Genomic DNA, 27,135 nt, shown 5'->3' on the forward strand with positions numbered 1-27,135 from the left:
TAAATATGATTAGACATTTATTACAATGTGCAACAAAAGCAAAATTGTGTGACACCTTCCGAGCTCCCGTCCATTCCATTCTTCAACGCGCGGTTACCTTTGGGCGACGATGATCTCGTCGTTGTCGAATCACTTTATGTGTGTTTATGTCAATATAAATTATATAATCTCTGTCTCTTTCAAAACTAGCCAAACACGCCTGGGTGCCTCTAACGTAGATACACATATACGTAAAAACGCACACACGGTTTCTACTACTTCCTCAGCTAACTGAGTTAATGAATATCATTATAATTAAAATAATGCTACCAGCCTTACATATATATATATACGGAGGGACAAAAATAGACTAACACTCGAAATCTACTTCTGCTCGCCCCCGCATGATACATATAATCATATATTATGATTTCTAAAACAGCTATCATAGTAGATTACTCGAAAAAATCTTGTTGGTGATAAAACTTGGCTTTCTTGTCTTTGGTGCTGTTATATTATCGTTATATTACTATGTTCCTCATATAGACCTACGCTATTCCACGGAGAGATATAATCCTATATAGTTCTTTACAACACACAGCCTGTGCATCAGATTTAGGTTCGCTTATTGCTGACGAGGTTGTCACAAGATCATTTTGATTCCTAAATAGAGCGACCGTCCCCTGCATAATGTATATCAGTCTATACCCAGTGTTTCGTAGGTTGTCTTGACCACTAGTCTTACATCGACAGAACGAAATCGGCTTATAGATAGAAAAACGATACTTGTATATCACGTTGTCTCTTTTCATTTTTTTGTTATCGGTGAAGAACAGCAGAGGACCAAACGTAGAACAGTGTTCGCTTATCATATATGTATATTTATATGCCTGCAGGTAGATCAGCTGTTCTAGACAACCCTTATTTAATTTCCTATTAAGCTTAGAGATCGCCATTAACGTTGATTGCTTCAACTGATATGATTCAAAAAATTGACATTGACGCCAGCGTATCGCTATTTTCCGCTGTGTGACCAAAGTTACGATCAACTATTCCCGCTTAGGTTTTTGCTATGAACAAATTATCAATCAGCACTAAAAAGAGAAAAGATTCAGAGACACCGCTGTATACATGTATAGTGGTATTGGAGGGATTCTGTGCTGACACAATTACACGTAACACAAAGGACACGTACATCTTTCGTTGCTGGGAGGTATCGCAGAGCATTTGTGAAGAGGGAGGTACAATTGTTGAAGGTTAGTGATTAGTAGCGCCTATATGAATGGTTACATTCACTTACACTAACAAGTAATTCGAGGTTTTTGGGAGTTGGCTAGTGCCAGTATAGTAAGTAAGAGAGTTTCATTGCGGCCAATGGCATGAGCTTGATGACTAGCCATGTACCGACAACACCAACGCTCTGGTAATATATTATATACACAATGGATATCTAGATATGCAACAGATAAAAAAAAATAAATTGTTAAAACTTAATTCATTTGCGACCCACCACCGTTGTAAATTAAACCTGTGAGAAATTAGAAGCTCTTCAAGGCGCTTTAGTGGTGGCTGCAAGGTTTATTTTCGCCAAATACCATTACTATTAACCATTATAATGCAGCACCAGGCTAATAGGCATACATTAACTAAACGGTTGAATCAACTTAATGTACAAGACTATAATACTGATATTCAAAGGTAAAAAATATACTGGTCTAATAGATGATATGTCCCATTTCGATAACATTTTTCCCCATGATACAATTAGGTTTGCAAACTGTAATGAAAACATATTCAAAAATCTCTCAAGCTGTTAAATTTTGGTTGTGGCTGCCGCAGACTGTGCCATCACTTGTGCTGCTCAATAAAGGCCGAGCAGGCTCGTTTGCACTGCTCGAACACCTCCTCGAAGCCAGCTGATCCGCTGTCATAGTAGGGATCGCGAATAATCTTGTGACCCTTTGGGTCGTAACTGCCGAGCAGTTCTACCGACGCACGATACTTGCCCGACGGAGCCATCTCTGAAACAACATCATCATAATATTGAGCATATTAATGAATTTCGTTTATCTACAGCATCTATTCTATTGTTAAATGCATACATGACAATAAAAGATCTCCTTACGCATGCTAACCCGTTTTGTTGGGGTTCGTTGCTAAGGCACCCCTACCTGCCACCCCGAAATACGACTAACCGATTAAGACTGCATATAAGCATAAATAAGTTATATTTTAATATAATATTACTTAAGTCTCCTAGACTGTACTTTATCGTTAAATTATAGTGTGCACTCAATTCAAGGGCCTAAGGTACTAAGATATCTTCAACACCATTTTTAAGTATATAATTTTCTAAAACTTAATAAGTCTAGTTTTGAGATAATAGAGGGTGCTTTCAACTAGAAAAAGAGGTTGCTATGTACAACTAAGTTGAAACAGACTTATAGAATAATAAAAAATCTATTTTATTAAAAATGATTTACCACATCTACTATGTGATAATTCAGGGCACCCATAGTATTTGGTGACGCTATGTATAATCAACGTTTTCACGAAGTTTCTAACGGCAGAGGTACTGAGCTCAGTTTAGCTCGAAATCGGTACTAGCGTGCCCAAACTAATGGCTGTTGAGTGACGGACGCGCCTTACACTAACATAAAAATATTGTCGCTGTAATAAAGACATAGATAGCCAGATATGAGACGAACTACATCAAGTTATACATTTTCTGATTTGTATTATGTTTTTTTTTTGTTATTTGACGCCAGACAAACAGATCGGTAGAGATATTCTGCTTGGTACCAATATGAACAGAACGGTTGCGGCAGTTCCTACCAGATGTATATTGCTCAACTCTGCACCGACATGTGCAGGGTTGTAACATTACTCATCCTCACAGATTAGAGGTTAACAGCTGATATTAGTCATCTCTTCATATTGGTCCTTGTGAAAATGATACCTGCGGTCCTAGAGGACGAAATGCTCTGACTGACACAAACAACTTCAACGATTGAATCGAATGTTCATATTAATAGAGGGAAATGCTTGAGAGGAATCTGGGGTGTCATTTTAATAATGCCGAGAACAAAATAATATGCTGAATATAGTACTGGATTAGATCTAGGAGATCGCAGTTGGTATTTCAAAATGAGTTCTTTGAGATAACATACGTTCTCATAAAGTTTCTATACATGGAAGTGCGTATCAGTCTTGTGGAAAGTCTGCACACAAGCATGACTGTCGTTGCTTTCATGATCGATGTTATTGAAACCGGGTTTATATCTGAAGGGTTGATATGTTTATGCGAATCATGTATGTACCATTATCTAAAAACCGGCTTGCGTGCTGGCTTAGCTTGATGTGAAAGCTTTTTAGTAACTTATCTTTGATTTTTAGGAGAATAAAGGTTACCGCATAATGCAGATTACACTTCACTACTAAGGTGTTTGATAGGTATTGTGGAATCCTCACCGACTAAATCCTAGACCATGTATGTTTGAATCTTGCTTTAGAACTGATTCAAACGTTATTTCGAACTAAACCTTGCAGGGACGGCTACTAGGATCGTGAATTTATTTGTTGTGTCCCAGCCCATTTTCCTCTAGGGCGCCCTAGTCAGCTGGCTGCGGTAGCCTTGTGGTCTTACCCTATTCTGCTTCAACGTACTCGGCTATGTAGCGGTGTCCCGTGTATTCTTGCCCAGTTGCCTATTAAGTGCCATCATCTCAGGTTCTGTTCGGCTGTCTGGCTAGTCAGTGTATCTACGGTGGCATATCTGAATCGAGGTAACTCAACAGTGAAAAATTATCTAAAACCGTGATCGCAATAGCTAAAGCAGCGTAATGGGACCATACAGCACACTAATGTTCCGACCCGAACGATTCAAGGAGTTTATTCAAGCAGGGCCATGAAGGAACTGCAAAAGGAAATAGGACAACAGGCATCATCGCGGTAACAACGATAATGGCCGTAATCCAACTGGGTAGGCGGACAACAGTAACGATGTTCAGCTTAAACCAAGCAGGTTTGAAATCAGCCTAGATTAGATTAGAAAAGGTAGCGTGGAGTAATAATGCGCATCTACGAATTGTGTGGACCATGTGCGAGTAACGGAGATTATGATTTTGGATTTTTATAGGCAGAAGTAAGCAAATATGGCACATTGTGCTGTTCAGATCAGATGGCGCGAGCTACTCTACCCTAATATTAGATTCGTATAGTAGTAGTAATAATAATAATAAAAGTGCGTTTTTGTACCTGTTTGATATGTTCCTGAAAATTTTGAGATGTCAACTTACGTGCGCAAAAAAATAACACAAAAGATTTTTATGTTGCGAAACATGTTGTACTTTATTATGTTTGTTTGTGCGTAAATCATAAATGAGCTTAGTTTCTTTATGCGAAAGTAAAACGTGCGTTGATGCCTTTTTCACAACGACGTGTTATTTTGACAATTAATATTGACAGTGGGCTCTTGCAGGCTATATTTAGGTTGATATGTTATCAGCAGATATCCCAGCTAGACGGCAGATTAGAAATTACCATTGAGTCCTGCGAAAATTATAGCTGAATCTAGCTGACCTGCCGAATACTAATGGCCAGGCGCATGGCACGTGTGCTTAATATATATATAGACGCAGCATTCAGTTTCAACAAAAAGGATAGCGTTTCCTAGTAATAATACAGTCGATGAGAAATACAAGCAGTGCGGTCTTGCTGAAGGATACATACAGGTTTTAATGGCACCAATAGGAGACAACACACCACTTTGGGCTGCGTGGATGAGCCACATATAAATAACGTTTACGTTTCGAGCACAGATACGCGAACGATAGAAGTAGTAGTCACGGTATAACGTATTCTAATTTACATTTGTTACAATTAGTTATAATGACTAGAGGGTCAAAAGGGTAGGACAAATTCAAAGAGGATTCAATATAAAAGATGTAAGATACGTTTTAGTAATGTGCGATCGGAGTAATTGCAAAACGAAAAAGTCCCAAAAATATAAATGTTCCGAAGAAATTCGTTCTACGTTCTAGAGGTTATATTTTTTTGTAAACTTGCCGAACTTATCTCAAGTAATTAGTAGTTCTGAAATATGTGCAATCCATTTTCATAGGTTTTCGATTTCTGATAGTAGTCACTATAGAATTTAGATATGCCAAAAAAGTGAGTGAACTTGTTAATAGCTTATGGAAGATTTCTTTACAATATTATTTATGCTCCAGAAAGTCCGTGTAATTACTGTTCAGTACATATATATACATAAATGTAAAAAAAACTTTCCACTAATGTTCAGTAGTAGGTTCTTTGGGTAGAGAAACTGCTGTGTACTCGATAAGAAAAGGCAGGAAGTCTATATCCTTATATGCGCGTGAAGAACATATCTAAATGGTTTCTGAATTACCTGTGATCTACGAAAATCTGAATATCTATAGTGAAAGTGTTCCTTGACGGTAATTCAATGTCACTGTTATATATATAAGCTTCTGAGTTAAAGAGGACAAAACTACCTTTATCAGGTCCTGCCAACGAAGCAACATTGTGGACGAAAATTGCGCGTATAACTTTATTAGTATAAGGAAAATATAAACATTGGCTCACAATATCAACACTACCACTTTCCTATTAAATAAATAAAAAAATAAACTGTTATTCCACCACACTGGGTTCATATCTGACAGCATTAGGGATTAAATATAGCTTGCCCCAACTTTGCCCGTTTCATCACTTCCAGTGTTATAAATAATATAGTCATATTAAATTAACAGCCTATCTATGCCTCATATTCGTACCCCACTTCGCGGTGTCAAGTTAAATCCAGTTGCAGCACTTATCCTCGCCCCGCTGTGTGCTAACATCGCGTCTGAGTAAAAAAAAAACTTCCAACTAGCGGCGTATGATGCTCGAAGCTGTTGACAGTATCGTGATGCTGGTATGATCAACAACGTCAATAACACTTGCCCGTTCGCTAACTTTGTCATTTTACGGCTTAACATGAAGATGGTATGTACTTTGGTAGGGATGTTGTTGTTTCTAGCTAGAAACATTGACTCGAACCCGGTCGGGTCGCTCTGCATATTCGGGATTTTGCCTGCTCTCTCCGCCGCGTTATAAAGTAGCAGTATAACACATGGTTATTATGGTCATGGTGGCTGTAGCCGTGGCGACGACAACCAAAACTACTATTTTCGATAAATACGCAATATCGTCTCAGTGCAGTGTGAAACCTCGCGTTTGGACCAGATACGACTCCCAAAATAGGCGACGCAGGGCTAAAAAATGACAACCCCGCGTGCACGACGCGTCTAACATCCGTCGCCACCCTCAGTTATGCGACGTTGTTGTCGTTGTTGCTTGGAATTGTTTTTCATCGCCCCGACGCGGTTATCGTTGTAAGAGAGTTTTCTTACAAAGCAGGTTGATAACCCTGATGTGGTTTTACCGCGCGGCTGCGCGCCCTACAGCTCATTCTGGTGTCACAACGCTTCTGTTGGCGTTACTATCGACACACCACTGCTGACGCTACGACCAGTATAGACAGGGTATAAAATAATTAAAAAGTGCAAAAAGAGAGGATGACCAACAGCGGCGGCAAACGCGGACAGACAGACAACAACTAGCAAATAGATAGACAGAGAGAAAGACAGCTAGTCCACAAACGTAACTAGGAGTTGTGTCACACCGTTCTGACGCGATGATAATAAATCAATCGATTTATTATCATAAGAGCCTTGCGGTCGACTAATTGTCGAAATTCAAATTCAGTGTAAATAATCCAATATTGCCTAAAGCTGTACGTATAACCTGGTTTAGTGAGCGGCACGGATGCTCGACCTCATTGATCTGGACTAATCAACCTGGCCTAGCTTTTACTACACATTTGTAAAAGAAGTTAGTCATTCCCCTGTACCAAAGCGTGTTAAATACGTTGAGAAAGTTATCCATTGAACAGCGTGCATAACATGGGCTTCATGCAAACTGCCCAGCCCAAACACATACTCACGCATTCGTTCAGTCATCATTTTGCATAGCGAAAATGGGCAATAAAATGAGAATGTTTTATCAAAAAGCAGCACGATGATTAATCTAACCCGTGTTCATGTGTTTGCGCAGAGCAGATTTCATGGGGCCAGCGTTGCGCACGTGAGAGACGTCTATTCAACACGTGACGTAGCTGGAATACTTTTTCTCTTCATTCATAAGACATTTGCCTGGCTTGGACATTGCTTGGCCTTACTGAAGAGGTTAATCAATTGCGAATTGTTCATTTGTGGAAAAAAACTCAACTACTAGTTTATCAACCCAAACATTTGTTGTGCTTACTAGACACAAATAGACAGAGCCCTCACGTCTATAAGCTTAGAATACGATTGCACCATTCTGAAGTCGCATTGGGTCAGCCACGCTTCGCTCTTTAGATGTCCTGTATTCGAAGTTAGATAAAAACTTTTTTTATAGACGAGAGCAAAAACTTAGCTTCGAGCCTTGAATATATACCGGCGATCTACCATACCTTTTCTATTCACCGATCGTTTCTTCTCATCAATTTATCTGTTTGACTCACTTAATAGCGGTGGCGAGAGAACATCGAATGAATCACTGAACACAGAATAACACGTAGTTTTCATCTTTTCTTTGACTCAGAACTGTAACGCCGTTGCGAACTGACAGTGGCTTGATAAGGACTTATCATGGTGGCAATAACAGCGAAATAAAAAACAACGAAAATTGAAACAATTTTACTATGACGGCACGATGCTATAGCACGGACACAGTACCGATTCGTTGAGCATTTAGGTGGTCAAAATGCTACTTTTTGGTAACAAATGAAATATGAGTTCCATTGATATTGAGTGGTGTTTGCTATATTCAGACATTGATGGCTAGTTTGAGGAACTGCACAAAAGGGCATACAAAACATTAAGACACGCAGACAACTCAACCACCATCACTTAGCGGTAGTCTGTAGTATCAGTGATTTCGTATTTATTATTACCATTATCATCATCATTTAAAAATACTACCTAGCCATATATAGAAGCTCTGCAAAAGTCCGTGGCTGACCGACATTTCGAATATCTTTTTGATAGACATAACATGCTGTTGCTACAAATCCACAAAGGAGATTGATACAAGTTGAGCAAAATTGAATACACCTATGTTTATACCCTAGCTTGAGCCATCTCTCAAGTTCTCTAGCCTCTGCAGCGACAACGACCTTAGTCGCAAATAGATTCCTCCCAAATGATAGAACTGTTTAGCCCTATGTAGGTTCTGTATTGTCAGCCATGGGAACCGAAATTTCCGTCACTGGTACAAGTTCCTCGCTTACATAACCACAATTAACCCATCATAATATTATTCACTAGCGATTTACTATGCTAGTTATAATTAAAATATTATAGTGGTCAACTTAGCATCCATCGAATCCTAGAAGCCGTCTTCGGGGTAAACTGATTCAAAATTAAACTACGACCTTACCAACACTAGCACTTATAAGGCTAGTCACGTGAACCTATTCGAAGTCAAGACATGGATTCATGGAAGGTTTCAGCTATAGTAGCAGGTTGATATGAGTTGTCGTATCCATTTGTTGCTAGGGTTATGCCTAATAATCGTTTAGATCGTGTCATGCTGCTGCGATCGTCGCGTGGCTGAAGGTCGAGACAAGCCAATTTTTACAATTTAGACAACTACCTACCACTACTATAGCTACCTCTAGTTGGATGCTACTTCCATAACCAGCATAATCATATAATATACTAATGCATTATCCATAATGTAGCTACTTCTTAAGACGACAGGACCTTTTAGAAAGAACGTCCAATCGGCGCTTGGAAGGCCACATGGAAGGTATCCGATTAACGAATCAAACAGAAGCTAAACACACGCACGATATCTGCTATAAAACTGTTAAGCGTAGTAGCTATAGAACCTTCCTAACTTGAGAGAAAAAATAACATTTAGCTATCGAGGAGTGTATAGGGTAGTTTTATTATTAAGATATGATCTTTCATTAACTGTTGGTGTTGCAGACTATTGCTATAGTCAGCGACTACTGAAGAACTTGCCGAGAGTACGCGAACGATAATTGATAAATTATCTGGATCTATTTCAAGATGGCTTAACTGTATTTATATTTTTACGACACGTATAAAAGCAAGTCGTTACCAAAAGGTCAAGTGGCTATACAAGCTCGAAATGGCTGCTCGAATCAAGCTTGCCTCTTATTTAGTGTTATTAGTGTACGCGCGAGTTTGTGCGAATCCCATCCTAGCAATCTAATCTTGCTTGAGAAATGCGCCGAATCTAAGCAGAAAGCACTGCTACAGACCAGAAGATATCAGTATCCCAAGATTAAGAAAAATACTTTTAGGCCACGAATAATCTCGAGAGTAATCACTACTTTAACACGACAAGCAAGATAACATCAGTTGGTGACGTATACCGTAAATTATGTTTGTAAACATTTATACGAACAATTTACGCACATCAACCCTACATTATATATATATATATATATATATATATATTATATATATATATATATAGTCAACGCCTGAATGCCGCGAACGAAAATGCAGTGCTATGCACAATACGCGATGTACATTAATAATACGCCACAATGGTCTACAAAGATAAACTGCGGGTTCACCAATCGCAACCAGAATGTAGGCCATCGAAATCGAAAGAAAAAGCGCAGCGAGAAATAGAAAACATCGTTTTCTATTTCATTAATGTCGTTTTGAATCAAGCGATTCATCTTTCTCTTGTCCTCGAACTTTTCAGTAACTCCGCTTCCCTCTATCTCTTTTTTCTATCTATTTCATTCTATAAAGCGATAGCTAGGTTTATGCTGAACAGTGATGCTACTGTGACAACCTGTTTGCTTAATAGCCGGAGTAACACAAAAGCGCCCTAGGTTCTATTCCAAACGTAAACACACCTTGATTCTCCCGCAAAGGTCCGAGCACAAAAGAGCCGATTAGTATAGCAAATCCTTCTTCTGATTGCTTTCTACGGATTGTTTATGCAAGCGCCTTTCGCAAGCAGGCCCTTAAATCGATACTAAGCAGCGATACCTATAGCTGTTGTAGAAAAGAGTACAGAATTAGCTATGAAAAATATACGTAGCTCGATTTCATTCAATTTAGCATCGATGTACATATTGTCTGCTAGAAAATAGGGCAGTACCAGTGCCGGCTCACTTTAAGCAATCAATAATTCAATCGTAGTTGATCAGCGATTTTTATGTAATTAGAAGCGTGCAGCTCGCGTCAAACATTATTGGATATAAGTGGAGTAAAGAGCATGCACTGATCACAGATTTACAGTCCGTATTAGATCACAAACGTCAGAGGTTAACCAATAAGACAGGGTTTTTTTTAGCTGGCCATTAGGATTTTAGAGAAATAAGTTGCTGTTCTTAACAGCTTTTACCCCCCTCCCGCCACCTCCGAGACGCGTACATCAATGAACTTACGGAGAAATCGCTTATCGGTTTGTGGTACGTTTCAAAATCGAGGTTAGTTTTTAGTGTCAGACGCGCGCATTTCACTACGTTTCGAACTGTGACTTTCAATAGCAGACAGCATTTGCGAATCAGCTTTATTTTCCGATAAAACATCAATAAATGCTAAACGCGATAATAGAGTCGATATCAACTAACTCGCGCGTGCTAATTAGATTCATCAATACATTACCAGTCGATTGTAATCGAGTCAAACAAACTGCAGAGCGATGCTGGTGACGAAATATGCGCTTATAAACTGTCGTTTCTTTCATTGCAGTGGCACCAACGTGCCGCTACGAGTATTATCAGCGTTGGCAGTAAATGTGCTCACCTTATTACCCCTAATTATATTAGGGGTATCATTCAAGTGAGAAATATATCTATATAAAGAAAAAAAATATATAAAGTGATTATTAATTGTGACAATTCAAGCAAACCAAGTCAAATCGCTTTCCGATCGCTACTAAACGATTAGCAATGCAAGAGCAACATGAGCCATGAAGGCCAACAACGGTTCAGAGCCCTTCGGCAATGTAGGATACGGTAGTATGTATATCAGTATGTGCTCCGTTCTCAGCCTTCGCCTATAACCCTTTCTCTTTGTTGCCAAACCTGTGTTGTTTTTTAATTTCCGTGCGACACGATAAACTATCAGACAAGACGCGCTCACACGGCTCGGCCGTTTGTGGCGAAGCTGGAAGTTAGCAGCCACATCGTGTCACTGCTATTAGGAAATGTTACGAAGAGGCAAATCTTGGTGTTTTGGCACGTCAGGTGACGATAAAGCCGACGAGGCAATGGGGCGAGGTCCAATTCAAAGTCATCCTTTTGATCGATGTCCTGTACTGCGTCGATGCAGAGCGTTCACAACGTTTAAGAGATTTGAGTCGAACAATACGCCAAGGAATCAGTGGCTTACCTATGGATGAATAATCATGTCGGCTAAACAGACTATGGACGCTGGCCATTGTTAACCAAGAAGTGGGCAAGAGTCGCTGGCTAGAGCAGCAACAGCATAAAAAAATACCGTAGAACAGCGGCGGTATTCGCAGAGTGATATGTGACACGATTTTAACAGGTGATGGATATTAGTATGCCTTACAATGTAATTTGTTCTGTACGTATAACTAATTAATCGTAGTGATAATGCTTAACGGCAGTACGATACGTACAGGTCGAAATGCTTTACGTTTTCTGGTTACCGTAGGCGTTAGCCAGTAGCAATTATTTGCAAGTTTTGTATCGCTTATGTTTAGAAACAGGAAATCTTCATTAGTCACCTAAAATGGGAACGGAGAGCACACGCATTCCACCATTTGTCGAACATCGTACGTATCTCATGGCGACAACAACAAGAAGATGCGTGCATAAATGTGTCCATACATTTCGTCATATTTATCTATTCATTACTTCGATCTCTGCTTTTTGAAATAACACTGTTTTACTGTCCCTTTTTTTATCATATCATTTATTCTCAACAGCAGTAATTAATAACAAAAGCCAAAATCTGCGTGTAGCTAGGACAACAGACAAGGTTGTTCTTCTCGTTTGCAATCTTTTGAAAATTTAACAAACTTAAATATGTATTGCAGTTAGAGGACACATGATAAAAAGCATTGGTGCTCCAATTCGATGCCAACTATTAAAAAGGGGATTTAAGGACGCGCGTCGTCACGGCTATAGACGTTGCGCATAATTAGGCTAGTTCTCCCCAGAATTTCCTGAGCCAAGCAGTATGCCTATACTAAACCTGTTTCGTCATAACTTCTGCACATACCTTTGATCATGCTAACATTCGAGTTGTCCATCCCAAATATGAAGTCGAACTTATTGAAATCTTCGTCGCACAGCTGCCTCGCGCGATGCTCATAAATAATGTCGTGATTTGCCAGAATCTACTTATATTTGAACGTTGTAATTTTCGTAGCCCAGATATGCATGAAAAGTAAGTTACACACAACAATTTCATTAAGAGCTGTTTCCGTTTTTTCTTTTTTTGTTTGTTTCTAAATTTTGCTGTCTAACTCACACGGTGTTTCGCGCAATTCCATGGCTATCACCATTCTGTTAGGCCCATTGAGAACCATGAAGTTCTTACTGACCAACTGCTTTGCGCCTACGTTTCAGGGGAAATAAAACAGATTTCAAGTTTAAAGCAACTATCTGGGAGAACAAAAGATGCTGAAAGGCATAATGGTTGTTAGTATATAGACTACTACCTACCGCGCTTGAGACAAAAGAACGTACATAAATTTAAGCAGTTGTCTCTTTGAATCAATTGTTTCAATGATGTCACAAATGAGCATTTGAAAATTCCTCGACTTCTACAAGTGAGGATGCCCCCTCATGTATACCTTCATCGCTCTTCGATCGGGAGCACTTCCTGTGTGCCAAGCGCCGGTCGCCGCGCTATCGGCCTCCCACCGATCGCAGACACCTAGGAAGACAGAAGAAACACTCGAATTTAGACTATTTTACTACGGCAGTAAAAGCTTGAAATAGTAAAAAAAGGAAATAGGAAAATGCTATAGTATAACATAAGGCATAGAAAGTCAATACAAAACGAACCACAACATTTAAATTGTCAAGCTTCAGATATAGCAACGTATATGGTATTATATATTGATAGATCGCTGCTAGAAAATAATTTGCTTTCAAGCGAACTGTGATAGTAGCAAAAAAACAACTACATCAATTGATGATACTTTTAAGATCGTTCGGGTTTCCGGGTGAGGTTATTAGTAGTATCAAGTATGCGCAACCAAAATATTTAATAAAGAAAGATAATATAACATCAGAAGACAGATGCTCATAATGTCTTTTCAAAAAAACAAAATCCGATTTCTATTATTAATAAAACGTTGTGGATACATAAAATACTTTGGAACCCTTATCTATGCAAAGACGCTTGTATTTAGCTAAGCGTGTCTTCCCTAAGGAGCAGTACAGGCGTGAACCTGATTCTTTACTTAGAAAAAATTCCCAAGCACATAAACGTATTGAGACAGGTCAAAACGTTTCTCAAATTCGTTGTTTTTGGAAGGGGACGTAGGCCACTTCAGCCTTTGTTCGTAGCCATAACATGCCCATGTTTATTCTACTCTTGCACAGAACATAGTACTGAACATATCCCGTTGTTATAAATGTTACTCAATAATAGTACGACTATACTATCTACTGCCATTATCACCATTCTCCGTACCCTTGTAGCACAATGAAATGATATTAACTAGCTCGCTATTTCTTTTCTTTCTAGGTCCCTATACAAAGCTCGTAAACAGCTGAACGGCACCGACAAGACTGTTGTCAATCGTTGACTAATTAGGGATCCCTGTTGCCGCTCCTGCTGTATTTACTTTTGTTTCTGCGTTGGCGTCTCACCTATAATGACCCCTCTTAATTCGGAAGAAATTCTAATTATAGACTAAAATAACATCGCTACCTATCGTGCACTGTCAATTCGCACATTCACCCTTGAATTAGTTTTTTGCTTATCTCTTTTTTGTCTAGTTTTTTGTTTGTTAAGTGTAGAATCTTACAAACTACGAGAAATATGCTTCTTTGCTTTATTAGGTTCAGGCGTATTATCTTTTCCAGATCATGAAATGTTATTCTAAATCGGGCTCCAAAAACGGGTAGGTCGAGTGTCAAATAGATGTTGAACACGACGTTATTTTAAAATCTTTTCAAAGCCTCAAAAGTAACGTAGAACCGTGTACGGTAATAATTCTTCTACTAAGGGCCGCTGGGAGCTGTCCCTTATGGCACAACTTCTACGTCTTCAAAAGTGGTTTAAGGCGATCCTTAGGGAATCCGAACGGTTGGATTATGTGTGTTTGTTACGTGTGCCGTGTTTGACTTCAGCACGCCACTTGGCCTTTAGCGTACTATCAGCTAAAAGTTTTCGTCGCACTCGATATGAATAACAATAGAACTGCGAATATAATATTACTGTGTGTGGTCTAAAAAGACCACACACAAAGGCGGCTTCACTTATTTATGTACCATCAAAACAGCCTGTCGACACCTCATTGTCAATAGATGAACACCTATAAGGCTCGGGAAAACGCATTGATGGCCAGTCATGCACGCCCTGAGTCCAGCCAGCCGGTGAAGGCAACGAAAACAGCGGGTATGTATTCTTATATCTCAACAAGCCACCCCATTGCTCCACCCAGATGTGTACGTACAGTGTGGCGCTATGGTGACTACCCGCGCACTAAATGCTAACACTGTCGACTGTCTTCTGTGCAAACGCTTTTTCACGTAAACACACACCGTCATGGCACACAGAGACCATGCAACCAACAACATTGTCCCATATCGTGCCAGCCAGCAGTTACAGAAGTGAGTGGGCGACGGGAAACGTCGCCTGAACAAGTAAACATATTTTGCTGTGTAGACCTGATGAATTAGTGTACCTGCGGCATGGCGCTATGAGTCATCAATACGATACGACGAAAATGAAATGAATAAAAAGAATTATGAGATGTACGAAAAACTTCAGTTATGCGTCAACTTTTCTTACAATGGTTAAAAGGTGATTAGAAAACGAAGCGTTCATAAAAGCTGAAAGCGTATATAATAGTTATTTAGATGTGTAAAAACGAGTCTAAAGTTTATCGAGAATAGCATTGCTTTCGAGAAATCCGTTTCAACTACATGAGTGTTTAATACTCGTAGAAAGCCTATTGCAGTGGTATACGCGTTTCTGTGTCGAGCAATAGCCAACTAGTTTTTTTTTTTTATATTATTAGAGCCTGCAGTAAGAATTCCTTCAATATTTAACAAGTAGATTCGTTTTTCTTTTAAGCCAAATATTTCAAAGAATGAATTGTGTAAGTATGACTCGTATTTTTCTCTGATCGGTGCTGAAAATTAATGGGCTGTGTCCATAGCAATTCTCCGTTTTTAGAAGACAAAGAATCACCTTTGTTTCTCATGATGAGTCAATCGCAACATCAATATCCATGCTAAGAGGCCTCAGTCAGCTTCCAACGACAATTTATGGCATAGCTCGGCCTAGTACAAAAGTGTCTTCACTTTAGCAGGCCATTCCACTGTACCCACTACTTAGCAAGAGCAGAATTTAACAGAATTCGTCAGTTGCAGTTCGTCAATAATGGATGCTCTATGTACGTATCTTGCAACGAACACCACCATTTCTGTTTCGTTAGGCGAGTGTTACCGGCGTTTGGGGCTGCTCGATGCGTTCATGACAAGATTCTTAGGAAAGCTTTGTCCTTTTTGTTATCGTCTATCTCTACGACTTCTGCAATGACACTGAACTAAATGCTGTTATAGGGAAGTCGAAACTAATCACGTGTGAGCAAACCAATAGTGCAGCATCCTCGAGCGACACTCGCAGACCTGAAGATCGCGTGTGGTTTCTTAACCGCGCACCGTAGCAGTGGTATGTAAGCTTAAGTAGAAGCTCAAGGGAAACGCCTATAGCCAACATGATATTTTGTATTAGTCATTGCTTAATGCTTAGTACAGCGTTTATTAAAAAGGGCACTGGCTGACATTAGGTATCTTTTGAGAAACAACGCAACGTTTTCTATTCTTATTTCTAATTCACCTATAAACACTAACAGAAGCTTGTTTATGGAAAACAAATTGGTTTGATTTATGTGTGAGCGTGTGTTTGTGAGAGATTAAAAACGCTCCCATGAGACGAGCAAAAGTCAACTAGAGACACACTAGTATTTATTCCAACTAGCTGAAGAATATAATTAACGAGACATTTTTTAAACTGCAAGTTTGCTAAGTGATGTATATATAAGAATCCATCAGAAGCGAGCTAGAGTGCTATCTTGTGCTATTGGATTTCTCGTGTAAATGTCCTACTGCTGCGAGATGGTGCGATGATCTTTCCTCAGCGGCAGAATTAGAACGCAGATTGTTAATGTTTCTAATTTGTTTTTATCTAATAGATAATTGTCGCAAGCCGCTTCTACACTTTAGATGTAAAAATCTTTCCATATAATTTAAACAGTCCTCAAATGGTTAGCATGGTTGATCACGATTTTTTCAAGCGCCTACAGACGCACTGGCCGAGATTCCTCTTCGGAGGCATACTGCTTTTATTTAAATCCATTCACTACTTCACACTTCAATCCAGTGTCCATTCACTTATTTAGTTCCCCGTTCTTGAGGCACAGAGATCTAAACTTTTCCAATACATCATAGGTTCTCGTAGTCGTCGAGAATAGCAGCTCTATTTAAAGTCGTACGTTTCGGCGCAGGATTGCCGCTTGTTACTGCATTAGAGCGTCACACAGAATACCGAAATGGCTGACACATATGCGCTATAGTAATTTCCTTTAACCTGTTTGGTCATTCTAACCACAAAAACCGGAGCTGTATTATAGACAAAGCGCATTTGCACGAATCGCCTACGAATGTCCTGTACTTTTTACTGGACATTCTCAGTGAGTCCAGATTTCCAAGATCGTTCAAGATTCCTTGATAACTCAGAGCCAAGCATACTATTTTCGCATGTCCCAGTGCTAAATTGAGCTTAATTTCAAACAAAACACAGTCATATTCATATTAAACGTTTCTCAAAAACAAAAAAGTACGCCAGTATCGAGCCAGTCAAATATCAACTCTTATCCCAAATCAGCTCCATACCATTCCAAAGAAGCAACAATAGCAAAATCAAAAGCAAAATTCTAATCTCGTTTTGAATACATCTATACATCGCCATAATGGAACATAACTGAAATAATCAATACATCGCCGTACGAAGTAACGCGTGATCCCACAATAAAAACATCATTGACCGAACGGTCAGAAGGAGAAATCGGAACGAAGATCCCATACAGATATAATAGTTCAACCGTATTCCGCACACTGGACGATGCGCATCGGCCCGTTGCAATCTGGCTAATATCTGACACAAAGCAGGAGCAGGTACAACAAATCCATGATAAAATAAAATTACCACAAGCTGTTGTGGTAATCCGGCTGAGCACAGCAAACGCGTCGGAATAATTTACAAGACGGTATTCACTACCCATAAATGGCCTGTGGAATCGACCGTATGCGCTGTGTGGTCAGATCAAGAACTTAGAATCTTATGTCGTTGCTTCGATGCATAATATAGACAAAGATCCGCACTCAAGTGGCTTGGTTAATAGTGGTAGTAACAGGGCTCAGCGCGACGCAAATGGCGATGATATTCATTGATGTCTTCGAACAACATACTATACGGCCAATAGAGAAGGTCACCAATCATTCACACACCATATCAGTTAGACCCTACAGATTTGGGCACACTTTCCGAGCTCCACCATTCACTTTGAAACAACGCAAACCCATAAAATGGAACTTTTCGGATAGAAACGTGCGCATCTACGCATCGGTCATATTGTTGTTTTACTTGTCATGGCTACGTGTGTGCATTTCCTTTTTCTCTACATCCGGGTGGCATAAAATGGACAATGCCAATCCTTCGTGTTCATTCATCTGAAAGTATTGGCTAGAATATAAGCGTTCACATAGCAGGAAGAAAACTATGTCCATTCCGTCTATTGTATCCCCGTGACGCACGATCATAAGCTGCCTGAGCATCTCTGCCCAAACTCTAGCCGGGCAACCTTAGACGGCGAGCCAGACAGGTTTGTGTCGCTAATATCAAACTGGTAGGCATCATCAGAATAGGACCTCAATAACTTCGGATCATAATGTAACAGGTTGTTTTCTGCTTTCAGTTTTTCTTCCTTTCTAGTGTAGTGACTTTGTTTGGGTTTCCCTCTCCGCTTCTTGCGAGTGCTACCGTTCAAGAACCGATTTCTTGACGGATATATGACATGGCAATAGGAAGCAAACTTAAGACTGCTGCATGCGATGTATACCGCCGCCTTTTCTGTCAGCTAACTGAAGAATGACAGGGAACACGCTATAACAAGATGGGGTCGTTCGTATGAAGTTGAAAAAAATATGAAGATCAACGGAACCGAACATACTCAAAAAATTGTGGTGAGCAGTGCACTTTTACCTGCAAGATTCCTACATCTATCTGCTACTACTGAAGGCTTTCACGGATCTGCTGAATGTTTAGGCATCAGAACTTTGGGAGCTAACGCGGTAAGTTCAGTGACATATAATAGGATTCCATATACAACGAGGCTATGAAGCAGTTTAACCACACCTGTCATGGTGCTTTACTGGCAAATCAGGAAGCCAAGTTGGCCGGATGTTTTAGACGGTGGCTATATTGCTAATAGTTATGCTCACCATTTTTTTAATTATAACTATATAACAGGCTAGGAAAGAAAGCTTAGAAGTGCTTAGTGATCACTGATGCTCTATCGAAACCGATATAGCGAAAACTAGCCAATTCTTGGCAGTAAAGTTCGATTGAATGTAAAACAATAACATGTTTGGCGTAGTCTACCAAACTTCGCACGTTTACTAATAAAAGTACATATAGATCTACTAAATTCGGACACCGTGATGTAACCCCATTAAAATTTGAAATGCGACTTTTTAAAATACGCGCGCTGTGCACTGATGCTGTTATGGCAGTAAAAAAGCCTGGATTGCTGCTCCAGTTCGTCTAGGTGAACAGATAACACCTGACAGATGGCACAGTGACTTATTCTTGTCCGGATTGTTGGATTATTCAGGTCAAACTCTTACCGACAGGGGGTCATTAAGGCTAGAACGAACGATCTGGTAAGAAACTTCAACTGCTACAAATTCGGATCATACATACAGACCACTCCCTATTATCTTAGTCATAGCAATTAGGCACGACGACTTAAAATAAAGCTGTAGCTTTTTTTGACTATCGGAAAGAGCGTTCAATCTGGCATCTTATTTAATGGCTAACATAGTTCTGCTATTTATATCTTGACTCATGTGTAATAAACATTACTAGACACAGGTTTGAAACAAATCGAAGCAAATCAATCGTATTGGTAAATTAGCATACACAGAGACGTGAAAATTTCATTTTTTGCGACGGGAACAGGTACCTATACGTTTATATTTTATCGACCTGCTTATACTATACGAATTTATTTAAAGGACTTGTGTTGTGAAAAATGCTAACGAATCTACCGTAGAAGTCATTCTATACGAAACATAACAATACCCAAACAACTGTAATTTGTGAGAGAGAAAGCGAGAGATTGAACAAAATAAGGTCCAATGGCAAAATGTCCAACCTGATATAGGCTTGTCGTATTTGAGATATCAGATGATTGGTTAGTAGAGGAACGGTTTTTGACACTAAGAAAACAGCTTTTTATCTAAAAAATACGTATTGTGGTTCCAACCATTGATTTTAATTTAGACGGTTAGCTCCTGTATTTGACAGACCGATCGTTGACGACTCACATCAACCGAACGAACAAACTTACAACAAACAAAATCTTATTATCAGTACGGTGACACAGTTAGTTGCGAACGCAGTACACAACGTGTTTTTAAGTATTGATTCAGGATCAGCCCGCAAAAGCTATACTAGACCGGCACATAAACAAGATTATTATTCCCGTAAGAGGATTCTTGATTGAAAAGAGGAAAAAACGTTTTAACAATATAAAGTTCCTTGTAGCATTACGGGCATAGTAAATAATTAGATCTTTTATTTCTACTTCGTCTTATCCCGTATCCGCAGCGCTCATCAGATGTAATGATCGCATCTGGCACATTCGTCATCATCACGAATACGTCTGTGACAGATGAGAGCAATGGGTGTGGCTCACGGACACATTACTGCATTATTACAATATCACCTCAATATCACCTCCAATATCACCTCTCGGTCAAATCGTCTTAAAATGTCAGTTATGGTCTAGTAAATATACGCTAATTGACAATCCACTTGGACTCTTGGAATCTTCTTCTTAAATGGAAAGAGTGACGGAAATGGCTAGGATTAACATTATTGGCATGTATAGCAACGCTCAGCAGCGCTACGTATGTACGTGTCTCAATATACGATCTAAGACCATCCGAATGCCTGCATCCGCATACGTGTCTCAGAGTAACAGCGTATAATTTTCTGGTTCACGATCCTCAACTCATCAACGATCCCTCAGTGCTGCGTTGTCTTTGAATCGAAGTTCCGTTGACGGATACGCAATGATTCCTTTTCAGCGGCAAAGGCTACTGGCATCACCAAATAACATGTTTATTTAGGCTAAATCAAAGAGCTTCGTTGCGCAAAAATTTTCTTCTGCATTAAAATATACACTTGAAATCGCTAAGAATAAGACGAGACGTTACTGGCCAGAATAAACATTAATTTATATTTGCTGGTGTTCATATTAGAAATTTTTTGATCTTTTTCGTTGGGACGGCGCATGAAGAATAATGAGTGCAAACACTTCCTCAATCAGATTTCGCTGCCAGCTTTGCACTCAATATGTCAATGTCAACGGAAACGGCTGACCTTTGTTTCGCGGCTACCGTCAATGATTATCATCTGTAGAAATCGACGCCACTGCGATGTTAACGTAGATTCCACACCTGTCAGATAAGGGAGTCAAAAGCGGGGTCGACTGGTTGGAGTAACACTTACGTGTGCCGTCGTTATCGTCGCTGTGCCGTCGAGGCACCGACACAATACTAAATTCACTCCTATATGAGCGATACAAAAACCTATTTGGCTAAGAGGGCTAATACTATTTTGTTTGTCTATGAGCATTATGAGCGCTGCAGCAGCGCCAGGGCTTCCATGAAGTAGTGGAAGCCAATGCGGACCAGTTCAATGCGTATTTTATCATATATACCTATACACAGTGGTGATTTTGCCCAGCTTCCAGAGTATTTTCGTTCCAAGAGCTTTGCTGGTCAGTGCCGTTACTGCTACTAGTATTGCCATCCGAGAAACCACCGGACGGCCAATCCTTTCCGCCACGTACGTCTGCGCTTGGTTTCGAACCTAGATCACCATGTAACTCCCATATTACTAGAAGAAAGGAAGTGCTCTTTGTACTCATTTTTTCTGAGCTCAATGTCTGCTCATGTTTTCCTCTTCGCCTGTAGCTTGCCGTAACAGGTAACCGACAGGAAATGGCGCCATGCATAACAACTACAAACGATGCGTGTTGTACCTCAGTATATCCTGCTATAGTTACATATTCAAGTCAGCTTCGTTTGTCGCTAGCTGAACGGCTGGCCAAACAGCGGAAACTCCGTGGGGTTGATCTCGTCTGTGTGTGTTAACCAAAGTGGAGCACATGAATGGTCGTCTGTGCCTGAAGTTGCATTAAGGTGCCCACTTAGCCGCGGAAACAGTAATGCTACGATAGGCCTTCAGCGGTGTATCGCGGCCTTCAGGAGTGTAGCGTGGCGCTCGTGTGAGTGGGTTGTGGCTCGGTATTTTTACTGCGTCGGAAGAGAAGAGGCGCAGCATGAGCGGTCAAGCGGACAGAGAAAACTTCAACATTTGACTTCAGCCTCAGACCTTGACAAGATCCGCAATATTGTCGCTGCTAAGAGCATAAATTATTCAAAATACTAAAAAGAACGCAAATAGCTAAAGCAACATAACTAGATTCAATATAGTATCGATCATCGACAACTGTGCAAAAATACGTTAATTTTGATTTGGGAACGATCTGAAGCAATAAACTTGCGAGCTGCAATAAGCATTAGCTGTTCTGCCGAGTGGGCTAGATGAGTTTAGAATGAATGTGAATTACTAACAAAATTGTATTTGTTTGTTGCCTGCCTAATGAAATGGCTCGTAGAAACTTCTAAAAGCACGCTATCTTTTTCATCGAAATGAAGGCGTATATGGGTTAGTTGAGCCATTAGCGCGATGACCCATGTCCAAGTCCCGTCTAAAGAGTCCTCAGTTCTCATCTAAGCATACCACCGTTATACCGCTATCTAACTGCATAATCAAAAGTTTTGCTAAATTCAAGCACAGTCCATCTATTTACTGCGAATGTAAGCATCGTTGCAAATTTATCAACAAAAATTGAGACTGCATGGTATTCTGAGTGGAGACAATCAAATAGCCTTTGTTGCTGATTATTTTTAGAAGTCCTATTCCCATTATTTCCCCTAAAAGTATTGTTACATGACATGTTACATGACATGACCGTATACATAACGGGAACTTAAAAACAGTCGTTTCCACGGAACCTCACTACGAATTTTGTGCGTTCAGCAAAAACCTAAAAACGTGCTCCAATAACCATTTGGCGCAAGATCCTTCATCCCTGCAGCAATCAAGAATAGGGCATAACCACTTTCACCAAGTTTTACATCTAAAAATTCTTTCTCTTGTGACTTTTCGTGTCCACGCGATTGAAGTGACCGCCGATTTCGTCTAGCGCCATTCTTGCTTGCCATCTTCGCGCTTCTCAGAACGTAATGTACTATTCGGACATTATAGCGATCGATTTCAGTGAAGAACGAATTGGGACAAGCATTTCTTAAACATAAAAAATCTATTGGATTTCGCGTGTCCGAAAATCGTACAGTTAACTGTGCAGACGCTAACACTACCACGGGGCTGACTTCGCTGTTTCTGCAAATCATGCTTGTTAATTTATTTTTTAATTCTGGCAGGTCGCAAGGGGCGCTTCATTATTACCACCATGATTACATTGTTAATTGGGGTTGTTAAACATGACCTTTTTACGATTCGCGGGAGCTATAGTCATTGCGAGAAACAGTAAGCGCTCAATTAACCCGGTAAGGGTTTATTATGGTCCCATCCTGTGCTTAGATTCATAGGCTTTTCTATAAGGTAGACCCTGCATTAGACATGTCCATGAAATGTTTGTCTACTTACTACTACTTTGTCTACTAATTTAGATCTACTAATTTAGATTAAAGCTTTTGGACTAATATGTATAATTGCTCATCACTAACACTCGAAAGCAGGCGTTACATGAAGTCTCATGCATCGATTCTCGTGGATGGTACCAAATTTCAGTAATAGCTTCTAAAGATGAAAATGGAAATGCCATTAAAGTAGTTCAAAGCGTGCGCTAGCAGGTCTATCATGAACGGATATCTAATGAAGGCGGCCATGACCTGTAGAGACATGTCAACCGTTTAGTTAGAACCTAGGAACGTATCCAAGCCGGAGGATTTGGATAGGTTCCAGAAGGGTGCGGTTCTATCAGGACGAATGGCCAACAATGCTGCCTTCAAAGGTGAGTACGGGGTACGAACCGAAGGTTTACCTAATTTGTTAAGTTACCACATAGTAAGGAATCACATAACGGGATCCTAATTTCTAATTTAGGCGGTAACACGGACCCCACATCAGTAAAGTGAACTTCGTCTATCGGCTCATTTCGGCTCATTTTACAACTATGGAAAAGCAATCCTGTCTAAGCATAAAGTACACCAAGATATCATAAGGAAAATCCACTAGGCTCTCTTATTTCCTTTGTATGTACATTTCGTGTGACAAAAAATTATAATTTCGTGTGTTCATGTGTTCAGCGACAATATATTTGTCAACTCTGAAAAGCAAGTACAATCTGCTCCAGTATTTGCCGATTCTGCTTAAGAATGACTATTACACTAATTACTATTCTATCCAATAGTAGCAACAACTCAAACACCATAGGATTAATAGTAGTGATTTTTCCAAATACCATTTTTCAGAAGCCAGCACTTTTGACAATGAGGGAGGAGGCGATTGGGCGGTCTTCGGTGGTTCGTAAATCTGTTCAGCACTTACTTTTAGGCGACGTATTAATTCGGTGGCATCTACAGAGTGGAGAACTCAAATGCAGACACTGCTTAGCTGCTTGTTTCGGAGCAGAAATGTGTTCATCTGCCATTCTTAGTATTGAAAAAAAGCTAGTGTTTTCCAGAATAACACAGTAAAATTATTTTAATGTGTAGTTTTGTACTGCTTGAACAAAAATCGGCTATCCAATCTTCCACAACAGAATCCCATTGAAAAAGATCTTTATGCCCGAAGTCGAAAATGTACGTTACTCTCAGGCGGCTTCTGACAAATCCAGCCAACTCAATGTTAAACATTTTGCTTTATAGAAAAGTTCGTTGCTAATTAAAGAAGAAACATCCTAAAAATGACTACTTAGTAGTTCAGGACCCGACAATAAGCTGTGACCGCGGCCAAGTGTGGTTATGTTAAATAAAGATAATCATCAAAGACGACACTTGCCGTCATGTAAAGAGAAATCGGTTTTTTGCCTGATAATAACAACAGTTGTTTATATATTTGCAAAGGCGGCTTCACGAGATGACATAAAAATATCAACGCAAACCTGGAGCTGCGAGCAACCTATTTCAATTCCAAAAAAACTTTCAACTCTAGGGCTCATGCGTTCAGCTACTGCGGCGGCTTTTTTTTTTTATTTTCTCTTGTTAAATTCATACCGAATGCTAATGAAGAAATATAGCTTTTAAACAACCCAGTGACCGGCAGATTACTGTTATATAGATCTTTATATTATATATGAAGTGGCAGATTGTTGACATATAGATCTTTTATATAGAGTTATATAAAGAGACAGGCAATAGACTGTTGCAATTTCTCTATATATTTAAATTAGATAATTCTTGTTTAGTTTAGTAGTAGAGTCCGCTCGGTCGCTCATTCTCTGTGACTTCGTCCAGCCCGTGTTTTGCTATTAAATACTTTTTTTTAACTGTGTAGAGATAAAACGTAAAATGTATCTGTCATAGAGGTAACGTCGAATAGCAGCCAGCTATTTGCCTACTGGTTTTTTCCCATAATGTAGCCTAAACACAGTTGTCATGCCAAACACGTTCAACACATTTATGCAAGACAAGTTAGGCGCACTTGCTCACACAGACAATTTCCACAGAAATATTCGTGTATTTCATGATATATTAGCGTGGACGATGCTAGTCACTGACTTGATATTTGTAAACGCTAGTGGGCGTTATTTTCCAACATGGCAAATTAGAAAAACATTGCCATTGATTTGAGAAAAACGCCTTTCCTCTAGGGAGAGTGTCCGCCTGGAGAGTGTCCGCCTAATCGGCTTCAACTTCCGTGCGAGTCTTCATTTGCAAAGGTCTTTTTAGGTCTGATAAACACACAAATCGATGGACACAGGCTTTTAGCAATACTGTAGAATAGACAGATAACATAAACAGCATATCCAAACATTTACCTCTGTACTAACCCCTTTGTCTGCAGATGTGGTTGAACACCGCCTCAGCGATAGGTGACCGACAGATATTGCCAAGGCAAACAAAAAGCACGCGTCGTTTTTCAGCACTTTCCGGCATTTCTTTTTACTTTAGTAACTTATTAAACGTTTCTCTCTGCGATTTGGCTACCGTAACACAATACACATACACGCCAGTATTTTCTCCGATGCCACACGTACTAGCGTTTACAACCAACAGTTAACCAAATCAATTTCGTTTTCCCTTATATGTCACTATTATACCCACCAGTTGATCACTAACTGTCCCTCAATAGGCGGTGTGTAATACTTAGTTAGAAATTGAAAGGTTGTTTCCAACAGCGACCTTGCCTAGTCATACAGCAGATCCAGCTAAACAAGACAAGACAAGACAACGCAACAAACGCAGGAGGACTCGTCTATAGGACTTTTACATTTGTCTTTTACTGGCGCAAGCGCTACGATTACATCGGTTAGCTGGAACTCTCTCACCTACATCTGCTAGTCGTAATAGTATTAATAGCGGTGGATCGAGCTGGCTTGGCGCCACCACGATCGTCCAGCAGAACATACTGGTGAGGAGGAATCGTGTGGCGAGGGTCGGTCTCAAATTGAGAGATCGACATCGAGGCCAAATCAGAATTTCCCGCCTTTCCTTCTCTCCCTCATCCTCCTCGCTTACAACAGCTTAGCAGACGATACAACCGCTAGTTGGAACCGCTGATGAAGCGGCGTCATCCGAAACATGCAACTTTGCATTTGTGACGTCTGCTATGTTTACCTAGTCGTTTATCGCGGTGGTCCAAGGGAGTATTTCGGAAACAGTAGCAGCAGCGCAGTGAGATGAGCTGTAGAACAACCACAACAACAACAGACATATTTAATTAATGTATAAGTAGCATCTAATAAGCATTTTCAACAGATCGTACATGATGTTCGATGGCAACATTAATGAGCTGGCCATAACTGAAGAAGGGCGCAAGCGAGAACATCGAGCGTCTTCGCTGCTGCCGTTTAGAAAAATACCGCTACGGTGGTGTGTATGGAGGCCGCAATCCTGGTAGCTATTGTCGCTTAGCTACCGTAAGTGGGTAGCAGCAGCTACCTACAAACACAAAACGAACCAATAGAGGCTTGGCGGTCAAACGAAGGAACTCGCACGGACGGCCGACGCCACAAACATGACGGGTTACTGTAATTTTCTCCGCTTTTATTGACGACACTGAAAAAAATACTCGAGACGACAAACGGATGAGAGTGAAAGCAAAGACGGAGGCGGCGTTATCAGTTTTTGCGAAACAACAACGACGCAAAAGAACTGAATCTCAGACGGCGCGGCAGGTGCGCGTGTAATCATATCCGCCCATTACTATTATTATCAGCAGACAAAGTGCTGTTGTTTTACAGTATTTTGTCCGTTGGTGGCGGCAGCGGCGCTGGAGGATTTTAGTTGAAAGCGCAATCGTAAAAGACTTTGATGGTATTACTACCGCCCAGGTTGCCAAGTAAGCTTGT

The 27,135-nt window shown here is 40.1% G+C and overlaps 1 protein-coding gene across 3 annotated transcripts; it reads right to left on the reverse strand.

The window, feature by feature from the left end:
* Positions 1-26,513, reverse strand: LOC111249039 (low molecular weight phosphotyrosine protein phosphatase-like). Of its 3 annotated transcripts, none has more exons than XM_086988261.1 (4): positions 26,402-26,513; positions 12,853-12,935; positions 12,276-12,393; positions 1-2,000 (listed from the first exon to the last, which is right to left on the reverse strand). In XM_086988261.1, exons 1-4 carry the CDS (start codon positions 26,496-26,498, stop codon positions 1,828-1,830), a joined length of 471 nt encoding a protein of 156 aa, XP_086844387.1. In that variant the 5' UTR covers positions 26,499-26,513; the 3' UTR covers positions 1-1,827. The 3 variants fall into 3 exon arrangements, with proteins under 3 accessions (XP_086844387.1, XP_022658062.1, XP_086844388.1); XM_022802327.2 differs by lacking the exon at positions 26,402-26,513 and adding an exon at positions 25,615-26,395; XM_086988262.1 differs by lacking the exon at positions 26,402-26,513 and adding an exon at positions 15,429-15,456.
* Positions 26,514-27,135: the final 622 nt, after the last annotated feature.

This window comes from Varroa destructor, unplaced genomic scaffold (assembly GCF_002443255.2).
Source record: "Varroa destructor unplaced genomic scaffold, Vdes_3.0 BEIS01000004.1, whole genome shotgun sequence".
NCBI classification, from domain to species: Eukaryota; Metazoa; Arthropoda; class Arachnida; order Mesostigmata; family Varroidae; genus Varroa; species Varroa destructor.

Bases quoted from the DNA above. Each gene is read 5' to 3' on its own strand.
- LOC111249039 (XM_022802327.2), bottom strand. From the start codon at position 25,720: ATGCCGGAAAGTGCTGAAAAACGACGCGTGCTTTTTGTTTGCCTTGGC. The intron at 12,936-25,614 runs GTTAGTACAGAG...CTGTCTTCCTAG, and splicing joins CCACATCTGCAGACAAAGGG to GTGTCTGCGATCGGTGGGAG. The intron at 12,394-12,852 runs GTATACATGAGG...AAATATAAGTAG, and splicing joins CCGATCGAAGAGCGATGAAG to ATTCTGGCAAATCACGACAT.